The 22517-nt window shown below is 45.9% G+C and overlaps 1 protein-coding gene across 1 annotated transcript in view; it reads right to left on the bottom strand.

The window, feature by feature from the left end:
- Positions 1-522: 522 nt before the first annotated feature.
- The window catches only part of cand1 (cullin-associated and neddylation-dissociated 1), a 70491-nt gene continuing 48496 nt past the window's right edge, over positions 523-22517 (bottom strand). Inside the window, 12 exon segments of the mRNA XM_065022082.1 lie at positions 523-1109; positions 3570-3744; positions 4920-5089; positions 8910-9005; positions 9627-9802; positions 9952-10172; positions 13514-13609; positions 14165-14320; positions 14779-15152; positions 15317-15579; positions 15768-15865; positions 16030-16148. Of these exon segments, the coding sequence (XP_064878154.1) occupies positions 844-1109; positions 3570-3744; positions 4920-5089; positions 8910-9005; positions 9627-9802; positions 9952-10172; positions 13514-13609; positions 14165-14320; positions 14779-15152; positions 15317-15579; positions 15768-15865; positions 16030-16148 (2210 nt within the window). The 3' untranslated portion in view covers positions 523-843.

Here is a 22517-nt window from a genome sequence, read left to right on the forward strand (position 1 = left end):
AGAACCATGGTAACAAAAACAACAAAATAAACCCCTCCCCTCAATTCAACCCAATCTGATCTGGTAAGAACCATTGTAACAAAAACAACAAAATAAACCCCTCCCCCATTCAATTCAACCCAATCTGATCCGGTAAGAACCATGGTAACAAAAACAACAAAATAAACCCCTCCCCCATTCAATTCAACCCAATCTGATCCGGTAAGAACCATGGTAACAAAAACTCAAAAAAAGTAACGGTCCAGAAACCATAGAAGTCAATATGCTGTAATTTTATTGATTTAACCCTTCACATCTGCAGCAAATCATCCTGTCTCTGTATGGAGGTACCTGTGTATGTAGTTATCTAGATACACAAACCAAAAGGTTCGATGGAACAAACCTCTGCATCAGGTCCGGTGGGATTTAGTCAGTTATATAGAAGACATCTCAGCAAAACAGGAACTCTGGAACAAACCAAACATCTGCATGGAGGTACCGGTGGGATTCAGGAGTTATTAGAAGACACAAACAAAAAGGAACCATGGAACAAACCAAAAACTGATTTATTTCCTGGTTTTTTTTTCTAAAGTTGTTTTTTTTTTAGAAATGAGAAATGTGGTGATGAGCTTAAAAGCTTTAAACAGAAACTTTCTTTTACTTGTATTTTTTGTTTTACATTTTGTTTTGTTTTAAAGTTCAATTATTTTTTCTTTTCTCCTATAACTGTTGCTGATTCAGTGCAATGCATCATGGAACGATTGATAAAAGGGCCCCTCCCCCCCCAGGTATTTTTTGTTGCTGTTGCGGCATCATGTTTTGGGAATGAAAGGAAGAAGAGGGGGATTGTGGGAGAGTCATAGTTTAGCTGGTGTCCATGGACTCCATGTTAGCGGAGGACGAGTCTCTCTGGATGTTTTCAAAGATGGCAGCCAGCTCGGGGTTGGAGGAGATCTGGGACTGGAACTCGCTCATCAGGGGACTCTTCTCCGCCTCGGGGATGGTGAGGAGGGCAACCACCGCCCGCATGGCTGACCGCTTCAACTCATCCTGCTTCTCAAACTCCTGCTTCACTGAGTTGGCCTTCACCTGGGGGAGAGGAGACAGACTGGGGGAGAGAGACAGAGAGAGAGAGAGACACACAGAGAGAGAGAGAGACACAGAGAGAGAGAGAGACACACAGAGAGAGAGAGACACAGAGAGACTACACACAGAGAGAGAGAGAGACACACAGAGAGAGAGAGAGACACAGAGAGAGAGAGAGAGACACAGAGAGAGAGAGACACACAGAGAGAGAGAGAGACACACAGAGAGAGAGACACAGAGAGAGAGAGAGATCTACATACAGAGAGAGAGACACAGAGAGAGAGAGACACAGAGACATACAGACTACAGAGAGAGACACAGAGAGAGAGAGAGACACAGAGAGAGAGAGAGATCACAGAGAGAGAGAGACACAGAGAGAGAGACACACAGAGAGAGAGAGACACAGAGAGAGAGAGACACAGAGAGAGAGAGAGAGACACAGAGAGAGAGAGAGACACAGAGACAGAGAGACACACAGAGAGAGAGACACAGAGAGAGAGAGAGAGACACAGACACCTCTCTCTCACACAGAGAGAGAGAGACACAGAGAGAGAGAGACACACAGAGAGAGACACACAGAGACACACAGAGAGATCTGAGAGACACAGAGAGAGAGACACATGTAGATTGAGACTCAACAGAGAGAGACACACAGGGACAGAGAGAGAGACACAGAGAGGGACACAGAGTGGAGATCAGGAACGTCACACAGAGACTCATCCCCATTATCTTCACACAATACAGGCCCTGTGATGCATTATACAGTCTGCCCTTTAAATCATACAGATCTCCCTCTCTCCTGTCTGATCTACAGAGACTACCTCTCTCTCTCTCTGTCTCACTAGAGTCTGATCTACATACAGACTACCTCTCTCTCTCTCCTCTCTGATCTACTACCTCTCTCTCTCTCCTGTCGTCTGATCTACATACAGACTACCTCTCTCTCTCTCCTGTCGTCTGATCTACATGACAGATACATACAGACTACAGGGTCTCTCTCCTGTTGTCTGATCTACATACAGACTACCTTGACTCTCTCTCTGTAGGTGATCTACAGACAGACTACTCTAATCTACGTCCCTGAATGGTCTGATCACCAGGGACAGACTGTCTGGTCTCTCTCTCTCCTGTTGTCTGGTCTACATACAGACTCACCAGTCTGTCCAGCCTCTGTAGCACAGCACTGGGACACAGAGTGGACCTCTCTCTCCAGCATCAGGACTACCTCTCTCTCTCTCCTGTCTGATCTACATAAGACAACATCTACATACAGACTACCTCTCTCTCTCTCCTGTTGTCTGATCTACATACAGACTACCTCTCCTCCATTATCTTCCTCTCTCTCTCCCCATCTAAACCAACTACTCCTCAATACATACAGGCCCTGTGTCTGATCTACATTACTACAGTCTGCCTCTCTCCTGTTCTGATCTACATACAGATCTCCCTCTCTCCTGTCGTCTGATCTACATACAGACTACCTCTCTCTCTCTCCTGTCGTCTGATCTACATACAGACTACCTCTCTCTCTCTCCTGTTGTCTGATCTACATACAGACTACCTCTCTCTCTCTCCTGTTGTCTGATCTACATACAGTTGTCTGAGACTCTACATCAGTTGTCTGATCTACATACAGACTACTCTCTCTCTCTCTCCTGTTGTCTGATCTACATACAGACTACCTCTCTCTCTCTCTCCTGTTGTCTGATCTACATACTCTCTCTCTCTCTCCTGTTGTCTGATCTACTACAGACTACCTCTCTCTCTGTTGTCTGATCTACATACAGACTACCTCTCTCTCTCCTCTCTCTCTGTTGTCTGATCTACATACAGACTACCTCTCTCTCTCTCTGTTGTCTGATCTACATACAGACTACCTCTCTCTCTCTCTGTCTCCTGTCTGATCTACATACAGACTACCTCTCTCTCTCTCTCCTGTTGTCTGATCTACATACAGACTACCTCTCTCTCTCTCTCCTGTTGTCTGATCTACATACAGACTACCTCTCTCTCTCTCCCTGTTGTCTGATCTACATACAGACTACCTCTCTCTCTCTCCTGTTGTCTGATCTACATACAGACTACCTCTCTCTCTCTCTCCTGTTGTCTGATCTACATACAGACTACCTCTCTCTCTCTCTCCTGTTGTCTGATCTACATACAGACTACCTCTCTCTCTCTGATCTACATACAGACTACTGTTGTCTGATCTACATACAGACTACCTCTCTCTCTCTCCTGATCTGTTGTCTGATCTACATACAGACTACCTCTCTCTCTCTCTCTACATACAGACTACCTCCTGTTGTCTGATCTACATACAGACTACCTCTCTCTCTCTCTCCTGTTGTCTGATCTACATACAGACTACCTCTCTCTCTCTCTCCTGTTGTCTGATCTACATACAGACTACCTCTCTCTCCAGGCAGGCTATTGTTGAAGTCCTGTCAGGAAGACTACTCTCTCTCTCCTGTTGTCAGATCTACATAAGTCCTGTCAGATACCTCTCAGGATCTTGATGTCGTAATGGTCCTTGAGTCCGTCTTCTACGTGGTTGAGGAACTCAAAGATGTCTAGTCTGTCTAGACAGCTGTCCAGGAGTGTGTACATGCACTCAAACGCTGCCTTCCTTATGTCCAGACCATCGTCCACTGTGTGTTTAAAGGGTCCCATCTCAACCTGGGGGGAGAAGACAGGTCATTAAGAAGACCATCGTCCAGTGTGTGTTTAAAGGGTCCCAACTCAACCTGGAGGAGAAGACCCTCTTATCTAAAGTAACTCAACCTGGAGGAGAAGACCCTCTTATCTAAAGTAACTCAACCTGGGGGGAGAAGACCCTCTTATCTAAAGTAACTCAACCTGGGGGGAGAAGACCCTCTTATCTAAAGTAACTCAACCTGGGGGGAGAAGACCCTCTTATCTAAAGTAACTCAACCTGGGGGGAGAAGACAGGTCATTAAGAAGACAGGTCATTAAGAAGACCATCGTCCACTGTGTGTTTAGAGGGTCCCATCTCAACCTGGGGGGAGAAGACCCTCTTATCTAAAGTAACAACCTGGGGGGAGAAGACCCTCTTATCTAAAGTAACTCAACCTGAGGGGAGAAGACCCTCTTATCTAAAGTAACAACCTGGGGGGAGAAGACCCTCTTATCTAAAGTAACAACCTGGGGGGAGAAGACCCTCTTATCTAAAGTAACTCAACCTGAGGGGAGAAGACCCTCTTATCTAAAGTAACTCAACCTGGGGGAGAAGACCCTCTTATCTAAAGCAACAACCTGGGGGAGAAGACCCTCTTATCTAAAGTAACAACCTGGGGACCCTCTTAGAAGACCCTCTTATCTAAAGTAACTCAACCTGGGGGGAGAAGACCCTCTTATCTAAAGTAACTCAACCTGGGGGGAGAAGACCCTCTTATCTAAAGTAACAACCTGGGGGAGAAGACCCTCTTATCTAAAGTAACAACCTGGGGGAGAAGACCCTCTTATCTATAGTAACTCAACTAAAAGGTAGAACGACGACAGAGGACAAGAATTGCAAGTAAATCCTTTGTCAATAAAACGTTAAACTTTAAAAAAATATATTTAAAAAAGGAAGGATAACAGACAAAGGTAGGAAGGAAGGAAGCAGGAAAAAGGTGAGGTGAAGCACCAACGAAAGCCATGTCAACCTAGGGAAGAGTAGATGAAGAATGACAGAAGGATAACAGACAAAGGTAGGAAGGAAGGAAGGACCAATGAAAGCCATGTCAACCTAGAGATAACAGAAAACAAGGGAAGAGTAGTTGAAGAACGACAGAAGGTATGAACAACTGAAGCAGAAGAGGAGAGGAACATCCGCTTGGTTCGTCCCGTACCTCTCTGATGAGTTCCTTGCGGACTTTGGTCTCGTTGTAGAGGTGTGGCAGGACCGTATCCAGTAGGTCTCTGATGAGAGAGGGCTTATTATGGGCTGCGGAGTTGAAGGTTACCAGGGCAACCCGCCGCACGTTCAGGTCCGGGTCCTCCAACGTCTTCAAGAAGTCACCTGGAATACAGAACAACACAGTCGGTCATAATGAACCTTTCACATCTACAATGAGCATCAGTATACGACAAGTCAAATGAAAAGCTCCTCTCGTCTATATTTCCTCAGTCTGTCTCAGTAAAAACATCCGTCTCGGTCTCCAGTACAGTAAAGTATTCAGACCCCTTCCCCTTGTTCCACATTTTATTACATTACAGCCTTATTATAAAATGGATTCAATAGATATCCCCTCATCAATCTACACACAATACCCCACCATGGCAAAGTGAAAACAGGTTTACAAATTTTAGCTAATTTATTACAAATAAAAAAACAGAAATACCTTATTTACATAAGTATTCAGACCCTTTGCTATGAGACTAAGAGACATTGAGCTCAGGTGCATCCTGTTTCCATTGATCATCCTTGAGATGTTTCTACAACTTGATTGGAGTCCAACTGTGGTAAATTCAATTGATTGGACATGATTTGGAAAGGTACACGCCTGTCTTTATAAGGTCCTACATTTGATAGTGCATGTCAGAGCAAAAACCAAGCCATGAGGTCCAAGGAATTGACCATAAAGCTCCGGAGACACGATTGTGTCGAGGCACAGATCTGGGAAAGGGTACTATTTCTGCAGCATTCTCCATCATTCTGAAATGGAAGAAGTTTGGAACCACCAAGACTCTTCCTAGAGCTGGCCACCCGGTCCAACTGAGCAATCGGGGGAGAAGGGCCTTGGTCAGGGAGAAGACCAAGAACCCGATGGTCACTCTGACAGAGCTCCAGAGTTCCTATGCGGAGATGGGAGAACTTTTCAGAAGGACAACCATCTCTGCAGCGCTCCACCAATCAGGCCTTTATGGTAGAGTGGTCAGACGGAAGACACTCTTCAGTAAAAGGCACATGACAGCCCGCTTGGAGTTTCCCTAAAGACTCTCAGACCATGAGAAACAAGATTTGTCTGGTCTGATGAAACCAAGATTGAACTCTTTGGCCTGAATGCCAAGCGTCACGTCTGGAGGAAACCTGGCACCATCCCTACAGTGAAGCATGGTGGTGGCAGCATCATGTTGTGGGGTTGTTTTTCAGCGGCAGGGACTGGGAGACTAGTCAGGATCGAGGGAAAGATGAACGGAGCAAAGTTCAGAGAGATCCTTGATGAAAACCTGCTTCAGAGCGCTCAGGACCTCAGACTGGGGGGGAAGGTTGACCTTCCAACAGGACAAAGACCGTAAGTACACAGCTAAGACAATGCAGGAGTGGCTTCGGGACAAGTCTCTGAATGTTCTTTAGTGGCCCAGCCAGAGCCCGGACTTGAACCCGATCGAACATCTCTGAAGAAACCTGAAAATAGCTGTGCATCGACACTCCCCACCCAACCTAACAGAGCTTGAGAGGATCTGCAGAGAAGAATGGGAGTAACTCCCCAAATACAGATATGCCAAGCTTGAAGCGTCATACCCAAGGAGACTGAAGGCTGTAATCGTTGCCAAAGTACTTCAACAAAGTTCTGAGTAAAGGGTCTGAATACTTATGTAAATGTTATATTTACGGTTTTTATTTTTTATACATTTGTAAACATGTCTAAAAACCTGTTTTTGCTTTATCATTATGGGGTATTGTGATGTCATTATGGGGTAGTGTGATGTCATTATAGGGTATTGTGATGTCGTTAGGTGGTATTGTGATGTCATTATGGGGTATTGTGTGTAGATTGATGAGGGGGGGGGGGGGAACACAATTGAATCAATTTTAGAATAAGGCTGTAACTTAACGAAATGTGGAAAAAGTCCAGGGGTCTGAACACTTTCTGAATGCACTGTATTTATGCTGTAATAGTCTGTGCCGGAGGCTAGGGTCAGTTTGTCATTAGATACCATAACAACATTCAGATATAGATACCATAGCAACATTCAGATATATATACCATAACAACATTCAGATATAGATACCATAACAACATTCAGATATAGATACCATAACAACATTCAGATATAGATACCATAACAGTCTGCCTGTCTCAGTAGAAACATTCAGATATAGATACCATAACAACATTCAGATATAGATACCATAGCAACATTCAGATATATAGATACCATAACAACATTCAGATATAGATACCATAGCAACATTCAGATATAGATACTATAACAACATTCAGATATATAGATACCATAACAGTCTGTCTCAGTAGAAACATTCAGATATAGATACCATAGCAGTCTGCCTGTCTCAGTAGAAACATTCAGATATAGATACCATAGCAGTCTGCCTGTCTCAGTAGAAACATTCAGATATAGATACCATAGCAGTCTGCCTGTCTCAGTAGAAACATTCAGATATAGATACCATAGCAGTCTGCCTGTCTCAGTAGAAACATTCAGATATAGATACCATAGCAGTCTGCCTGTCTCAGTAGAAACATTCAGATATAGATACCATAACAACATTCAGATATAGATACCATAGCAACATTCAGATATATAGATACCATAGCAACATTCAGATATATAGATACCATAGCAACATTCAGATATATAGATACCATAACAACATTCAGATATATAGATACCATAACAACATTCAGATATAGATACCATAGCAACATTCAGATATAGATACCATAACAACATTCAGATATATAGATACCATAGCAACATTCAGATATATAGATACCATAACAACATTCAGATATAGATACCATAACAACATTCAGATATAGATACCATAGCAACATTCAGATATAGATACCATAGCAACATTCAGATATATAGATACCATAGCAACATTCAGATATATAGATACCGTAACAACATTCAGATATAGATACCATAGCAACATTCAGATATATAGATACCATAGCAACATTCAGATATATAGATACCGTAACAACATTCAGATATAGATACCATAGCAACATTCAGATATATAGATACCATAACAACATTCAGATATAGATACCATAACAACATTCAGATATATAGATACCGTAACAACATTCAGATATAGATACCATAACAACATTCAGATATATAGATACCATAGCAACATTCAGATATATAGATACCATAGCAACATTCAGATATATAGATACCATAGCAACATTCAGATATATAGATACCATAACAACATTCAGATATAGATACCATAACAACATTCAGATATAGATACCATAACAACATTCAGATATAGATACCATAGCAGTCTGTCTGTTTCAGTAGAAACATTCAGATATAGATACCATAGCAGTCTGCCTGTCTCAGTAGAAACATTCAGATATAGATACCATACCAGTCTGTCTGTTTCAGTAAAAAGAGTCAGATATAGAGATACCATAACAGTAGTCAAAGAGGACAGGTTAGCAGTAGATAGCGATGGGATAGATGACATAGTAGAGATGAGACACACCTATGTGTATAGATACCATAACAGTAGTCAGAGGACAGGTTAGCAGTAGATAGCGATGGGATAGATAGTAGAGATGAGACACACCTATGTGTATAGATACCATAACAGTAGTCAAAGAGGACAGGTTAGCAGTAGATAGCGATGGGATAGATAGTAGAGATGAGACACACCTATGTGTATAGATACCATAACAGTAGTCAAAGAGGACAGGTTAGCAGTAGATAGCGATGGGATAGATAGTAGAGATGAGACACACCTATGTGTATAGATACCATAACAGTAGTCAGAGGACAGGTTAGCAGTAGATAGCGATGGGATAGATAGTAGAGATGAGACACACCTATGTGTATAGATACCATAACAGTAGTCAGAGGACAGGTTAGCAGTAGATAGCGATGGGATAGATAGTAGAGATGAGACACACCTATGCAGTTTTTCAGGAGAGGGTCTATTGTCTGTGGGTGGTCTGAGATGGTGAACTTCACTGCCGTCACCACTGAGCTTCTGGCATAAGATGATCCTGGAGACAGAAAACATTCATATTTCACATCACATACCTGCAATATCATAGTAAACTAATACCCAGGTCATATTTCTTTACATGAAATGATTCATATCATGCACAATGAACCACCTGTATTTAAATATTAGTATATATATATATATATATATATATATATTTTTTTTAAATCAGGTCTTGCCAATGAAAACGGGCCAATGAAAACCAGCAGGGCGTTCCTATTCCCCACCTGAGAGCAGGTATCCTTTAAGCCTGGGCAGCAGGGTTTCTGGGTCTATGAGGGTGAGTTTCCCCAGACATTATGCTACCAACGTTCCTATTCCCCACCTGAGAGCAGGTATCCTTTAAGCCTGGGCAGCAGGGTTTCTGGGTCTATGAGGGTGAGTTTCCCCAGACATTATGCTACCAACGTTCCTATTCCCCACCTGAGAGCAGGTATCCTTTAAGCCTGGGCAGCAGGGTTTCTGGGTCTATGAGGGTGAGTTTCCCCAGACATTCTGCTACCAACGTTCCTATTCCTCACCTGAGAGCAGGTATCCTTTAAGCCTGGGCAGCAGGGTTTCTGGGTCTATGAGGGTGAGTTTCCCCAGACATTATGCTACCAACGTTCCTATTCCTCACCTGAGAGCAGGTATCCTTTAAGCCTGGGCAGCAGGGTTTCTGGGTCTATGAGGGTGAGTTTCCCCAGACATTCTGCTACCACGTTCCTGGTGCCCTCCTCGGCACACTCACAGTGCTTCAACAGCAGGGTCCATACTCCCTCGACGTAGGGTTTCAGACCCGTCACAGACGCCGAGCTGGAGAGAACAGGACAGAGACGCTATTTTGGTCACCAAGGTGAAAACAGCAACACCCGCGCAATTAGCCAGTTCAGTCACCCGACCCGGGACTTGAACCCCGCGACCTTTCGGGTTCCATGCCTCTCTAACCCGCCGGACTGTCCTACCTGATGATCTCTTTGAGCGAGTGTAGCAGCAGGTACTGCCTCTTGGGCTGTCCCGAGATCTCCCCCAGAACGAAGGGCAGGTATTCCGGCAGGTTGCCCACGGCGATGGATCCCAGGGCGTAGGATGCGGCAGACTTGACCTCTTCGGAGGAGGAAGAGAAGGCGTCCAGGATGACCGTCTTGAGCTCTGGTTGGCCGCTCAGGTCTACGTGGTGTCCCACCTACCACAGAGACATTGTGAATGATTCCTTCACGACTGATACTACAGTTAAACATCACTATTAGTCCCACTACCATCAAACCCACTATTAGTCCCACTACCATCAAACCCACTATTAGTCCCACTACCATCAAACCCACTATTAGTCCCACTACCATCAAACCCACTATTAGTCCCACTACCATCAAACCCACTATTAGTCCCACTACCATCAAACCCACTATTAGTCCCACTACCATCAAACCCACTATTAGTCCCACTACCATCAAACCCACTATTAGTCCCACTACCATCAAAACCACTATTAGTCCCAGTACCAGCAAACCCACTATTAGTCCCAGTACCATCAAACCCACTATTAGTCCCACTACCATCAAACCCACTACCATCAAACCCACTATTAGTCCCACTACCATCAAACCCACTATTAGTCCCACTACCATCAAACCCACTATTAGTCCCACTACCATCAAAACCACTAGTCCCACTACCATCACACCCACTATTAGTCCCACTACCATCAGACCCACTATTAGTCCCACTACCAGCTAAACCACTATTAGTCCCACTACCATCAAACCCACCATTAGTCCCACTACCATCAAACCCACCATTAGTCCCACTACCATCAAACCACTAGTCCCACTACCATCAAACCCACTAGTCCCACTACCATCAAACCCACTATTAGTCCCACTACCAGCAAAACCACTATTAGTCCCACTACCAGCAAACCCACTACCATCAAACCCACTATTAGTCCCACTACCATCAAACCCACTATTAGTCCCACTACCATCAAACCCACTATTAGTCCCACTACCATCAAACCCACTATTAGTCCCACTACCATCAAACCCACTATTAGTCCCACTACCATCAAACCCACTATTAGTCCCACTACCATCAAACCCACTATTAGTCCCACTACCATCAAACCCACTATTAGTCCCACTACCATCAAACCCACTATTAGTCCCACTACCATCACACCCACTATTAGTCCCACTACCATCACACCCACTATTAGTCCCACTACCATCAAACCCACTATTAGTCCCACTAGTCCCACTACCATCAAACGCACTATTAGTCCCACTACCATCAAACCCACTATTAGTCCCACTACCACCAAACCCACTATTAGTCCCACTACCATCAAACCCACTATTAGTCCCACTACCAGCAAACCCACTACCATCAAAACCACTATTAGTCCCACTACCATCAAACCCACTATTAAGTCGCTCTGGATAAGAGCGTCTGCTAAATGACTTAAATGTAAATGTAAATGTAGTCCCACTACCATCAAACCCACTATTAGTCCCACTACCATCAAACCCACTATTAGTCCCACTACCATCAAACCCACTATTAGTCCCACTATCATCAAAACCCACTATTAGTCCCACTACCATCAAACCCACTATATTAGTCCCACTACCATCAAACCCACTATTAGTCCCACTATCATCAAAACCCACTATTAGTCCCACTACCATCAAACCCACTATATTAGTCCCACTACCATCAAACCCACTATTAGTCCCACTACCATCAAACCCACTATTAGTCCCACTACCAGCAAACCCACTATTAGTCCCACTACCATCAAACCCACTATTAGTCCCACTATCATCAAAACCCACTATTAGTCCCACTATCATCAAAACCCACTATTAGTCCCACTACCAGCAAACCCACTATTAGTCCCACTACCATCAAACCACTTTTAGTCCCACTACCATCAAACCCACTATTAGTCCCACTACCAGCAGCAGTAAAACTCAAACTTTTGTACCCCTTTTTCTCCCCAATTTTGTGGTATCCAATTGGTAGTTACAGTCTTGTCTTATCGCTATAACTCCCGTACGGACTCGGGAGAGGCGAAGGTCAGGAGCCGTGCGTCCTCCCGAAACACAACCCAAGCAAGCCGCACTGCTTCTTCACACAACGCCTACTTAACCTCTTCAGTCGACCCTCTACTTTTTTGAACATTCTGTTAAAAATCGCGCAACATTTCAGCGCCCTGCTACTCATGCCAGGAATATAGTATATGCATTTGCTTAGTCTGTGTGGATAGAAAACACTCAGACGTTTAAAAAACTGGTTAAATCACTGCTGTGGCTTTACCAGAACGGCATTTACATCGAAAAGCACAGGAAAAACTGATCACTGAAAATGGGGAAAATATATCCATGCGCTACTTGAACCCATTGATAAACGTGAACCACAATTAATTGACTGAGGTTGCAGTACCTACAGCTTCCACAGGGTGTCTAGAGTCTTGTCATTTCCCTTAGAGTTTTTTCTTGGTCAAACACATACAGGACACCGTATCTAATCCGGTCTAGGACCGGATATTTTCGTTGAGTTTCTAGCCGGACATTTTTCCAGACGGACAGCTAATGATCTTTACATCGCCTCCTGATGAATTTTATCGCTTATTAACGTTTACTAATACCTAAAGTTGCATTACAAACGTATTTGAAGTGTTTTGTGAAAGTTTATCCCGACTTTTGAATTTTAAAAAATGACGTTAAAACGATGTTTTTTTCGTTTATCACACAGTCTACATATAACGATATCTAGGCTTTATATGGACCGATTTAATCAAATAAAGACCCAAATAGTGTTTATGGGACATCTAGGAGTGCCAACAAAGAAGATGGTGAAAGGTAATGAATGTTTTCTATTTTATTGTGCGGTTTGTGTAACCCGAAATGCTAATTATTTTGTTTACGTCCCTGTGGGTCTTTTGGGGTGTTGCATGCTATCAGATAATAGCTTCTCATGCTTTCGCCCCATTTTAAAAATCTGACTTGTTGCCTGGATTCACAACGAGTGTAGCTTTAATTCGATACCCTGCATGTGTATTTTAATGAACTTTTGAGTTTTAACTAATACTATTAGCATTTAGCGTAGCGCATTTGCATTTCCAGAGCTCTAGTTGGGACGCAAGCGTCCCGGGTAGAAGCAACAGGTTAACCTCGGAAGCCAACTGCACCAATGTGTCAGAGAAAACACCGTACACCTGGCGACCGGGTCAACGTGCACTGCACCGGGCCCGCACCAGGAGTCGCTAGTGCACGATGGGACAAGGACATCCCTGCCGGCGAAACCCTCCCCTAACCCGGACGACTGGGCCGATTGTGCGCCGCCCGATGGGTCTCCCGGTCGCAGCCGACTACGACAGAGCCTGGACTCGAACCCAGAATCTCTAGTGACACAGCTACTTAGACCACTGCGTCACTCGGGAGGCCCACAACCATAAAATGCCTTGGACACACACATGCCTTTTGTTTATTTTAATATTTTATATTTTAAAAACGTGTGACCCACCTCTCCCAGTGACAGCAGAGCCAGCAGCCTGATGGAGTCTGTCGACCGAGAGTTCTTCACATCCTGGATGAACTGGCCTACCACGGCAGGACCCTCCTACAAATACAAAAATCAAAACTTTATTTAAAATGCATTAAATATGGAAAAAAGCTTTAGGGCAGTGATCACATTATAAAACATTATGTTATGATAATGAACAAACAAAAAGAAACAAAAAAAGAGGAAATAATCAAACCAAAAATCTAAGATTGAAAAAAAAACACCAAAACAAAAAAGGCAATAAAAGTCCTTCAGGGGAACAGAACACAGGAAGGAGGTCTGAATGTCCTTCAGGATAACAGAACACAGGACGGAGGTCTGAATGTCCTTCAGGATAACAGAACACAGGACGGAAGTCTGAATGTCCTTCAGGAGAACAGAATGTCCTTCAGGAGAACAGAACACAGGAAGGAGGTCTGAATGTCCTTCAGGAGAACAGAACACAGGAAGGAGGTCTGAAAGTCCTTCAGGAGAACAGAACACAGGAAGGAGATCTGAAAGTCCTTCAGGAGAACATAACAAAGGAAGGAGGTCTGAAAGTCCTTCAGGAGAACATAAATACAAACACAACACAGGAAGTATGGCTAAAGGTCAGTAGAACAGTGAACCTACATCAGGACAGGCGCGGGTCAGGGCGGCCACACATTTAGCGATAGAGTAGTAGGACTGTTTGTGTGTTAGAGCAGCACTCTGGGCGTAGACTGGACCGGTCAGCATACGGAGAAGGTCCATGTAACCCAGAGAGGATGTCCCGGTACCCACCAGAGCCTGGGAGAGGACACAGTAACACAGCTTTTAATACAACCCTAACCCAGAGAGGATGTCCCAGTAACCACCAGAGCCTGGGAGAGGACAGTAATACAACCCTAATCCAGAGAGGATGTCCCTGTACCCACCAGAGCCTGGGAGAGGAACCAGTAATATAACCCTAACCCAGAGAGGATGTCCCTGTACCCACCAGAGTCTGGGAGAGGACCCAGTAATACAACCCTAACCCAGAGAGGATGTCCCGGTACCCACCAGAGCACGAAGAACAGAATAGACCTAACTACCTGATCATCTACTAGGAACAAAGTAGAACCTGATCATCTTTTAGGTGATTTTACAAGCGGTTCTCAAACTATTTTACGAACACAGTACCTCAATTGAACTCATCCACCCTCTGTCCTAGACATTTAGATATCATTCCCTAATCTGTTCAAACTGGAACTGGTAACCATAGATACCTGGAAGAACTCTAGCATGGCACTGAGGGCCCCTCCTTGCAGTAGAGGAGACCTGACCAGAGAGATGAGCTCCGAGAGGATGGACGACCCCCCGATCTTAGCCAGGGAGAGAGGGTGGACCCGGGCCAGGGTGGTCAGGAAGCTGATGACCATCTGGGACACGTGCATGTCGCTCTCGCTGATCAGCGGAGGCAGCTCGGCCAGCACCGCGTCGATCATGGCCGGAGTCACGCTATCGCTGTAGTTCTTCACCAGGATGTCCAACGCGGCCAGGGTGCTCAGTTTCAGCGCCCGCTGGTTCTTACGCAGGAACGACGCCAGGATGGGCACCGCCTCGTCGAGGATAGGTCGAAGGTCGATCTTCAACGTGGAGCCTGTGATTAGGGAGGAGAGCAAGTATGAAAAGTATATACACACACACACTTATCTAGCAGGGAAACTGATTTATTAGTAAACAAATTGTTAAGCCATTAAGATCAGCCCTCGACAGATTCTGAAAATTCTACGTATGGACTTCTCAACATCATCCCCTCCCGACCTGCGATGAGCGTGAGGGCCTTGACCGTCGTCAGTCTGGTAATCTCATTCTTCAGTCGCTCCAGGAAGATGTGCAGCGTCCCAGGGAGGTCGTCCCCCAGGCTGTCTCCTAGGTTACAGATGATCTGACCCATACAGGAAATGGCCCTCTCTTTCACTTCCTGGTCGATGTCGGCGGCCTTGAGGCGTTTGATGGTGCAGGTGAAGAGGTCAGTGATGTAGGGAGAAGCATCAAAGGTGTCCCTCTCCGGCTGGTCCAGAGGTCTGAGAAGTTTCACATTGACCAAAGATTCATTGTCCCATACTGGGCCACGAGGTTGCAGCAGATTAAAACAGAATATGAAAAAAAACAGCAACACTCACCTGAAGTTACCTCTGGTAAACCGTGTAGTTATTCTACTAAACAAGAGAACACATCAATACACGTGTATTATTACAATAGATAACCTTACCTGATGACCTTGACCAGCTGTTGGCTGACCAGCAGGGCCTCAGAGGTGATCTTATAGAAGGGGTCTCCTACACACGCCACCACGGGCGGCACCAGGGCCTGTGGAGGTCAAAGGTTAGACAAGTTTATTCAAGTGTCACTTCACAAAGACATTTGACAGATAAATAAAAAATGGTGGGTGGACCCCCTCAGTGAGAGTTCTGAGACTATTTCAAGAGCACTGATGATCCATGATGTGATCAACATCAGGCCTATTACCCAACCTGGACATGAGGGTGGAAGACTTGGGGCTGGTGGTTACACAGGACCACATACAGACAGGACAGGGCATCGATCTTCAGGTTGGACGAGCTGGACTTGTCGTTGAGAGAGAAGATGATTCCTGTTAGGAGAGAGAGAGAGAGGAGATTAGGTTAGTTCAGTCAATTTGCACATTGGAGGGAGGTTTTCTCAGACACAGATTAAGTCTATTCCTAGACTCGTTCCTCCATTGAAAGTGCGTTTTAGTCCAGGACTGGGTGGAACGTGCGTCCGGGAAACTGGCCCAATGAATTAGAATATTAAAAGAAAAGAAAAATAAAACAGAGAGCTTATTTACTAAAAATAAAAAGGTTCCCAGTGAGAGAGAGTCAATACGACCAGGGGAAGGTTCCCGGTGAGAGTCAATACGTCCAGGGGAAGGTTCCCAGTGAGAGAGTCAATACGACCAGGGGAAGGTTCCCAGTGAGAGAGAGTCAATACGACCAGGGGAAGGTTCCCAGTGAGAGAGTCAATACGGCCAGGGGGAGGTTCCCAGTGAGAGAGAGTCAATACGACCAGGGGAAGGTTCCCAGTGAGAGAGTCAATACGGCCAGGGGGAGGTTCCCAGTGAGAGAGTCAATACGACCAGGGGAAGGTTCCCAGTGAGAGAGTCAATACGACCAGGGGGAGGTTCCCAGTGAGAGAGTCAATACGACCAGGGGAAGGTTCCCAGTGAGAGAGTCAATACGGCCAGGGGGAGGTTCCCAGTGAGAGTCAATACGACCAGGGGAAGGTTCCCAGTGAGTCAATACGACCAGGGGAAGGTTCCCAGTGAGTCAATACGACCAGGGGAAGGTTCCCAGTGAGTCAATACGACCAGGGGAAGGTTCCCAGTGAGAGAGAGTCAATACGACCAGGGGGAGGTTCCCAGTGAGAGAGAGTCAATACGACCAGGGGGAGGTTCCCAGTGAGAGAGAGTCAATACGACCAGGGGGAGGTTCCCAGTGAGAGAGAGTCAATACGACCAGGGGGAGGTTCCCAGTGAGAGAGAGTCAATACGACCAGGGGGAGGTTCCCAGTGAGAGAGAGTCAATACGACCAGGGGGAGGTTCCCAGTGAGAGAGAGTCAATACGACCAGGGGGAGGTTCCCAGTGAGAGAGAGTCAATACGGCCAGGGGGAGGTTCCCAGTGAGAGAGAGAGTCAATACGACCAGGGGGAGGTTCCCAGTGAGAGAGTCAATACGGCCAGGGGGAGGTTCCCAGTGAGAGAGTCAATACGGCCAGGGGAAGGTTCCCGGTGAGAGAGTCAATACGGCCAGGGGAAGGTTCCCGGTGAGAGAGTCAATACGGCCAGGGGAAGGTTCCCGGTGAGAGTCAATACGGCCAGGGGAAGGTTCCCGGTGAGAGTCAATACGGCCAGGGGAAGGTTCCCAGTGAGTCAATACGACCAGGGGAAGGTTCCCAGTGAGTCAATACGACCAGGGGAAGGTTCCCAGTGAGTCAATACGACCAGGGGAAGGTTCCCAGTGAGTCAATACGACCAGGGGAAGGTTCCCAGTGAGTCAATACGACCAGGGGAAGGTTCCCAGTGAGTCAATACGACCAGGGGAAGGTTCCCAGTGAGTCAATACGACCAGGGGAAGGTTCCCAGTGAGAGTCAATACGACCAGGGGATGGTTCCCAGTGAGAGTCAATACGACCAGGGGATGGTTCCCAGTGAGAGAGAGTCAATACGACCAGGGGAAGGTTCCCAGTGAGAGAGTCAATACGACCAGGGGAAGGTTCCCAGTGAGAGAGTCAATACGACCAGGGGAAGGTTCCCAGTGAGTCAATACGACCAGGGGAAGGTTCCCAGTGAGAGTCAATACGACCAGGGGATGGTTCCCGGTGAGAGAGAGTCAATACGACCAGGGGAAGGTTCCCAGTGAGAGAGTCAATACGACCAGGGGAAGGTTCCCAGTGAGAGTCAATACAACAGGCTGATGACCAGCCTCTTTCAGATGCTCCACTCCCCTGGTGCATTCAGGGAAGGAGAAAACACAAAATAACCAGAAAGCTTCTTGTTGTAATTGATCCTAAATAATCCCATTGTATCAGCAGTGGGGTATTGAAGCAGTGCAGTTGGTACTATTGGGGAGGAGGAGCATATTGGGGGAAACGAGAAAAACGGATTTCTCCCCAAAAAAGGTCATTTAGAAAGGACAGAACAAGTTATTAAATCTTCTCTGTTGCCTTTCGACGTATGCCATTTACCTCTGAACCAGCCGTGATAAATCACCTGTGTTTGTCTAAAGGGAAAGACACTATGGCTGCAGCCTGCAATAACAACATGTAAAACTACCAATCTATCTATTCCTCTGTAAAACTGTGAAGGACCTCGGCGTTACTCTGGACCCTGATCTCTCTTTTGACGAACATATCAAGACTGTTTCAAGGACAGCTTTTTTTCCATCTACGTAACATTGCAAAAATCAGAAACTTTCTGTCCAAAAATGATACAGAAAAATTAATCCATGCTTTTGTTACTTCTAGGTTAGACTACTGCAATGCTCTACTTTCTGGCTACCTGGATAAAGCACTAAATAAACTTCAGTTAGTGCTAAATACAGCTGCTAGAATCCTGTCTAAAACCCCCCAAAAATATCATATTACTCCAGTGCTAGCCTCCCTACACTGGCTTCCTGTGAAGGCAAGGGCTGATTGCAAGGTTTTACTGCTAACCTACAAAGTATTACATGGGCCTGCTCCTACCTCTCTCTCTGATTTGGTCCTGCCGTCACAAGACGCAGGCCTCCTAATTGTCCCTAGAATTTCTAAGCAAACAGCTGGAGGCAGGGCTTTCTCCTATAGAGCTCCATTTTTATGGAATGGTCTGCCTACCCATGTAAGAGACGCAAACTCGGTCTCAACCTTTAAGTCTTTACTGAAGACTCATCTCTTCAGTGGGTCATATGATTGAGTGTAGTCTGGCCCAGGAGTGGGAAGGTGAACGGAAAGGCTCTGGAGCAACGAACCGCCCTTGCTGTCTCTGCCTGGCCGGTTCCCCTCTTTCCACTGGGATTCTCTGCCTCTAACCCTATTACAGGGGCTGAGTCACAGGCTTACTAGGGCTCTTTCATACCGTCCCTAGGAGGGGTGCGTCACTTGAGTGGGTTGAGTCACTGATGTGATCTTCCTGTCTGGGTTGGCGCCCCCCCTTGGGTTGTGCCATGGCGGAGATCTCTGTGGGCTATACTCGGCCTTGTCTCAGGATGGTAAGTTGGTGGTTGAATCTATCCCTCTAGTGGTGTGGGGGCTGTGCTTTGGCAAAGTGGGTGGGGTTATATCCTTCCTGTTTGGCCCTGTTCCGGGGGTATCATCGGATGGGGCCACAGTGTCTCCTGACCCCTCCTGTCTCAGCCTCCAGTATTTATGCTGCAGTAGTTTGTGTCGGGGGGCTGGGGTCAGTCTGTTATATCTGGAGTACTTCTCCTGTCTTATCCGGTGTCCTGTGTGAATTTAAGTATGCTCTCTCTAATTCCCTCTTTCTTTCTCTCTCTCTCGGAGGACCTGAGCCCTAGAACCATGGCTCAGGACTAACTGGCCTGAGGACTCCTTGCTGTCCCCAGTCCACCTGGCCGTGCTGCTGCTCCAGTTTCAACTATTCTGCCTGCGGCTTTGGAATTCTGACCTGTTCATCGGACGTGCTACCTGTCCCAGACCTGCAGTTTTCAACTCTCTAGAGATAGCAGGAGTGGTAGAGATACTCTTAATGATCAGCTATGAAAAGCCAACTGACATTTACTCCTCCTCTAGGGTAACACGTTGACTAGGTCAAATATCCATCTATCTATTCCTCTAGGGTAACACGTTGACTAGGTCAAATAATAAACTTTCTACTTCAGCATATTTCCTGTCAACTCAATCACTCTCATTCCACTAAGAAGTGAAAGGCATTTAAATGGCATAGCTTCATAAGAACCCAAAAACAGTCTGAGTCAGTCAGCCTCCGTCAGAGAGAGAGAGTGACCTCCAGACCAGATGGATGAGGCTGGAGAACCTACCCAGGACGGGAGCTTTGTCCCTGGGACCAGCACAGAGATGTTGGGTGAGAGCCCAGGCTGGCCCGGGGTAAAAGTCTGGCAGGAGTGAGATCAGAATCTCGGGGTGCCAACTACTGCCATTGTGCCCTTGAGCAAGAGATGCTCCAGGGAAAATGTAGCTGATCCAACGCTGTTTCCAGCCTCGTGTGTGTGTGTGTGTGTGTGTCTGTGTGTGTCTCTGTGTGTGTGTGTGTCTGTGTGTGTGTGTCTGTGTGTGTCTCTGTGTGTGTGTGTGTTTGTATGTGTGTGTGTGTGTTTCTGTGTGTGTGTGTGTGTCTGTGTGTGTGTGTGTGTGTGTGTGTATGTGTCTCTGTGTGTGTGTGTGTGTCTCTGTGTGTGTGTGTGTGTTTGTGTGTCTCTGTGTGTGTGTGTGTGTTTGTATGTGTCTCTGTGTGTTTGTATGTGTCTCTGTGTGTGTGTGTGTGTTTGTATGTGTCTCTGTGTGTGTGTGTGTGTTTGTATGTATCTCTGTGTGTGTGTGTGTGTGTGTTTTGTATGTGTCTCTGTGTGTGTGTGTGTGTGTGTGTGTGTGTGTGTGTGTGTTTGTATGTGTCTCTGTGTGTGTGTTTGTATGGGTCTCTGTGTGTGTGTGTGTGTGGAGCAGCTTTCTTGTTTTTAGCTGTGTGTGTGTGTGTGTGTGTTTGTATGTGTCTCTGTGTGTGTGTGTGTGTGTGTGTGTTTGTATGTGTCTCTGTGTGTGTGTGTGTGTGTGTGTGTGTGTTTGTATGTGTCTCTGTGTGTGTGTGTGTGTGTGTGTGTGTGTTTGTATGTGTCTCTGTGTGTGTGTGTGTGTGTGTGTTTGTATGTGTCTCTGTGTGTGTGTGTGTGTGTGTGTGTGTGTGTGTGTGTCTCTGTGTGTGTGTGTGTGTGTGTGTCGTCTGGGGGACAAATTTCAGATTCACATTCAGTGCACCCATCTAGTACAGAGTCAGACCCCCCTTTGCCTCCAGAACAGCCTGAATTCTTCAGGGCACTGAAACATTGCTCAAATTGGTGTTTTTCCCAATCTTCAATTGTCCAGTGTTGGTGATGGCCCCGCCCAATGGAGCAGCTCTTTCTTGTTTTTAGCTGATAGGAACCCAGGGTGGTCGTCTGCTGCAATAGCCAATCGGTGACAAGGACCGACACACGTTGTGAGTTCTGAGCCGTTATTTTCCTGTTTGTGTTCCGCCTGTTAGCTTGCATGATTCTTGTAATTCTCCTTGGACATCTCATCAACGAGCTGTTTTCCACCCACAGGACTGCCGCTGACTGGATGTTTGTGTTTGTCGCACCGTTCTCTGTAAACCCTAGACACTGTCGTGCATGAAAACTCCAGGAGGCCGTTTGAGATACTAGAACCGTCACACCTTAGGTTATTCTAATGGAACAGTAACTGAATGCCCTGATGCCTGTGTGCTTTATATAGTAGGTTACCCATTCTAATGGAACAGTAACTGAATGCCTTGATGCCTGTGTGCTTTATATAGTAGGTTACCCATTCTAATGGAACAGTAACTGAATGCCTTGATGCCTGCCTGCTTTATATAGTAGGTTACCCATTCTAATAGAACAGTAGCTGAATGCCTTGATGCCTGCCTGCTTCATATAGTAGGTTACCCATTCTAATGGAACAGTAACTGAATGCCTCGATGCCTGTGTGCTTTATATAGTAGGTTACCCATTCTAATGGAACAGTAACTGAACATGCAGCTGATGATATCTGCTGTTTATATAGGAAGCAGAAACCTCACAAAAGCAAAACATTTTTAAAACCCCACTGAGTGCAAGTTATATTGTACAGAGGACAGGGATATGTTGTGTGAGGCCTAAGGGTTAACTAGTATCCTACCTGGTGCCAGGGATATGTTGTGTGAGGGCTCCAGGGTTAGGGTATTCCTAATGGAGGACAGGGATATGTTGTGTGAGGGCCTTGATGCCAGGGTTAGGGTAGTATCCTATATAGGACAGGGATATGTTGTTAGGGCCCAGGGTTAGGGTAGTATCCTACCTGGTAACAGGGATATGTTGTGTGAGGGCTCCAGGGTTAGGGTAGGGTTAGGGTAGTATCCTTCCTAATGGAACAGGGATATGTTGTGTGAGGGCTCCAGGGTTATATAGTAGGGTTATGTTGTGTGAGGGCTCCATTAGGGTAATGGAACAGGGCAGGGATATGTTGCCTTGAGGCCTGCCAGGGTTATAGGGTTAGGGTAAGCCTACCTGGTACAGGACAGGGATATGTTGTGTGAGGGCTCCAAAACATTTTATCCTATGAACAGGGATATGTTGTGTGAGGGCTCCAGGGTTAGGGTAGTATCCTACCTGGTACGAGGACAGGGATATGTTGTGTGAGGGCTCCAGGGTTAGGGTAGGGTTAGGGTAGTATCCTACCTGGTACGAGGACAGGGATATGTTGTGTGAGGGCTCCAGGGTTAGGGTAGTATCCTAC

The sequence above is a fragment of the Oncorhynchus nerka genome, linkage group LG8 (assembly GCF_034236695.1).
Source record: "Oncorhynchus nerka isolate Pitt River linkage group LG8, Oner_Uvic_2.0, whole genome shotgun sequence".
Taxonomy (NCBI): domain Eukaryota; kingdom Metazoa; phylum Chordata; class Actinopteri; order Salmoniformes; family Salmonidae; genus Oncorhynchus; species Oncorhynchus nerka.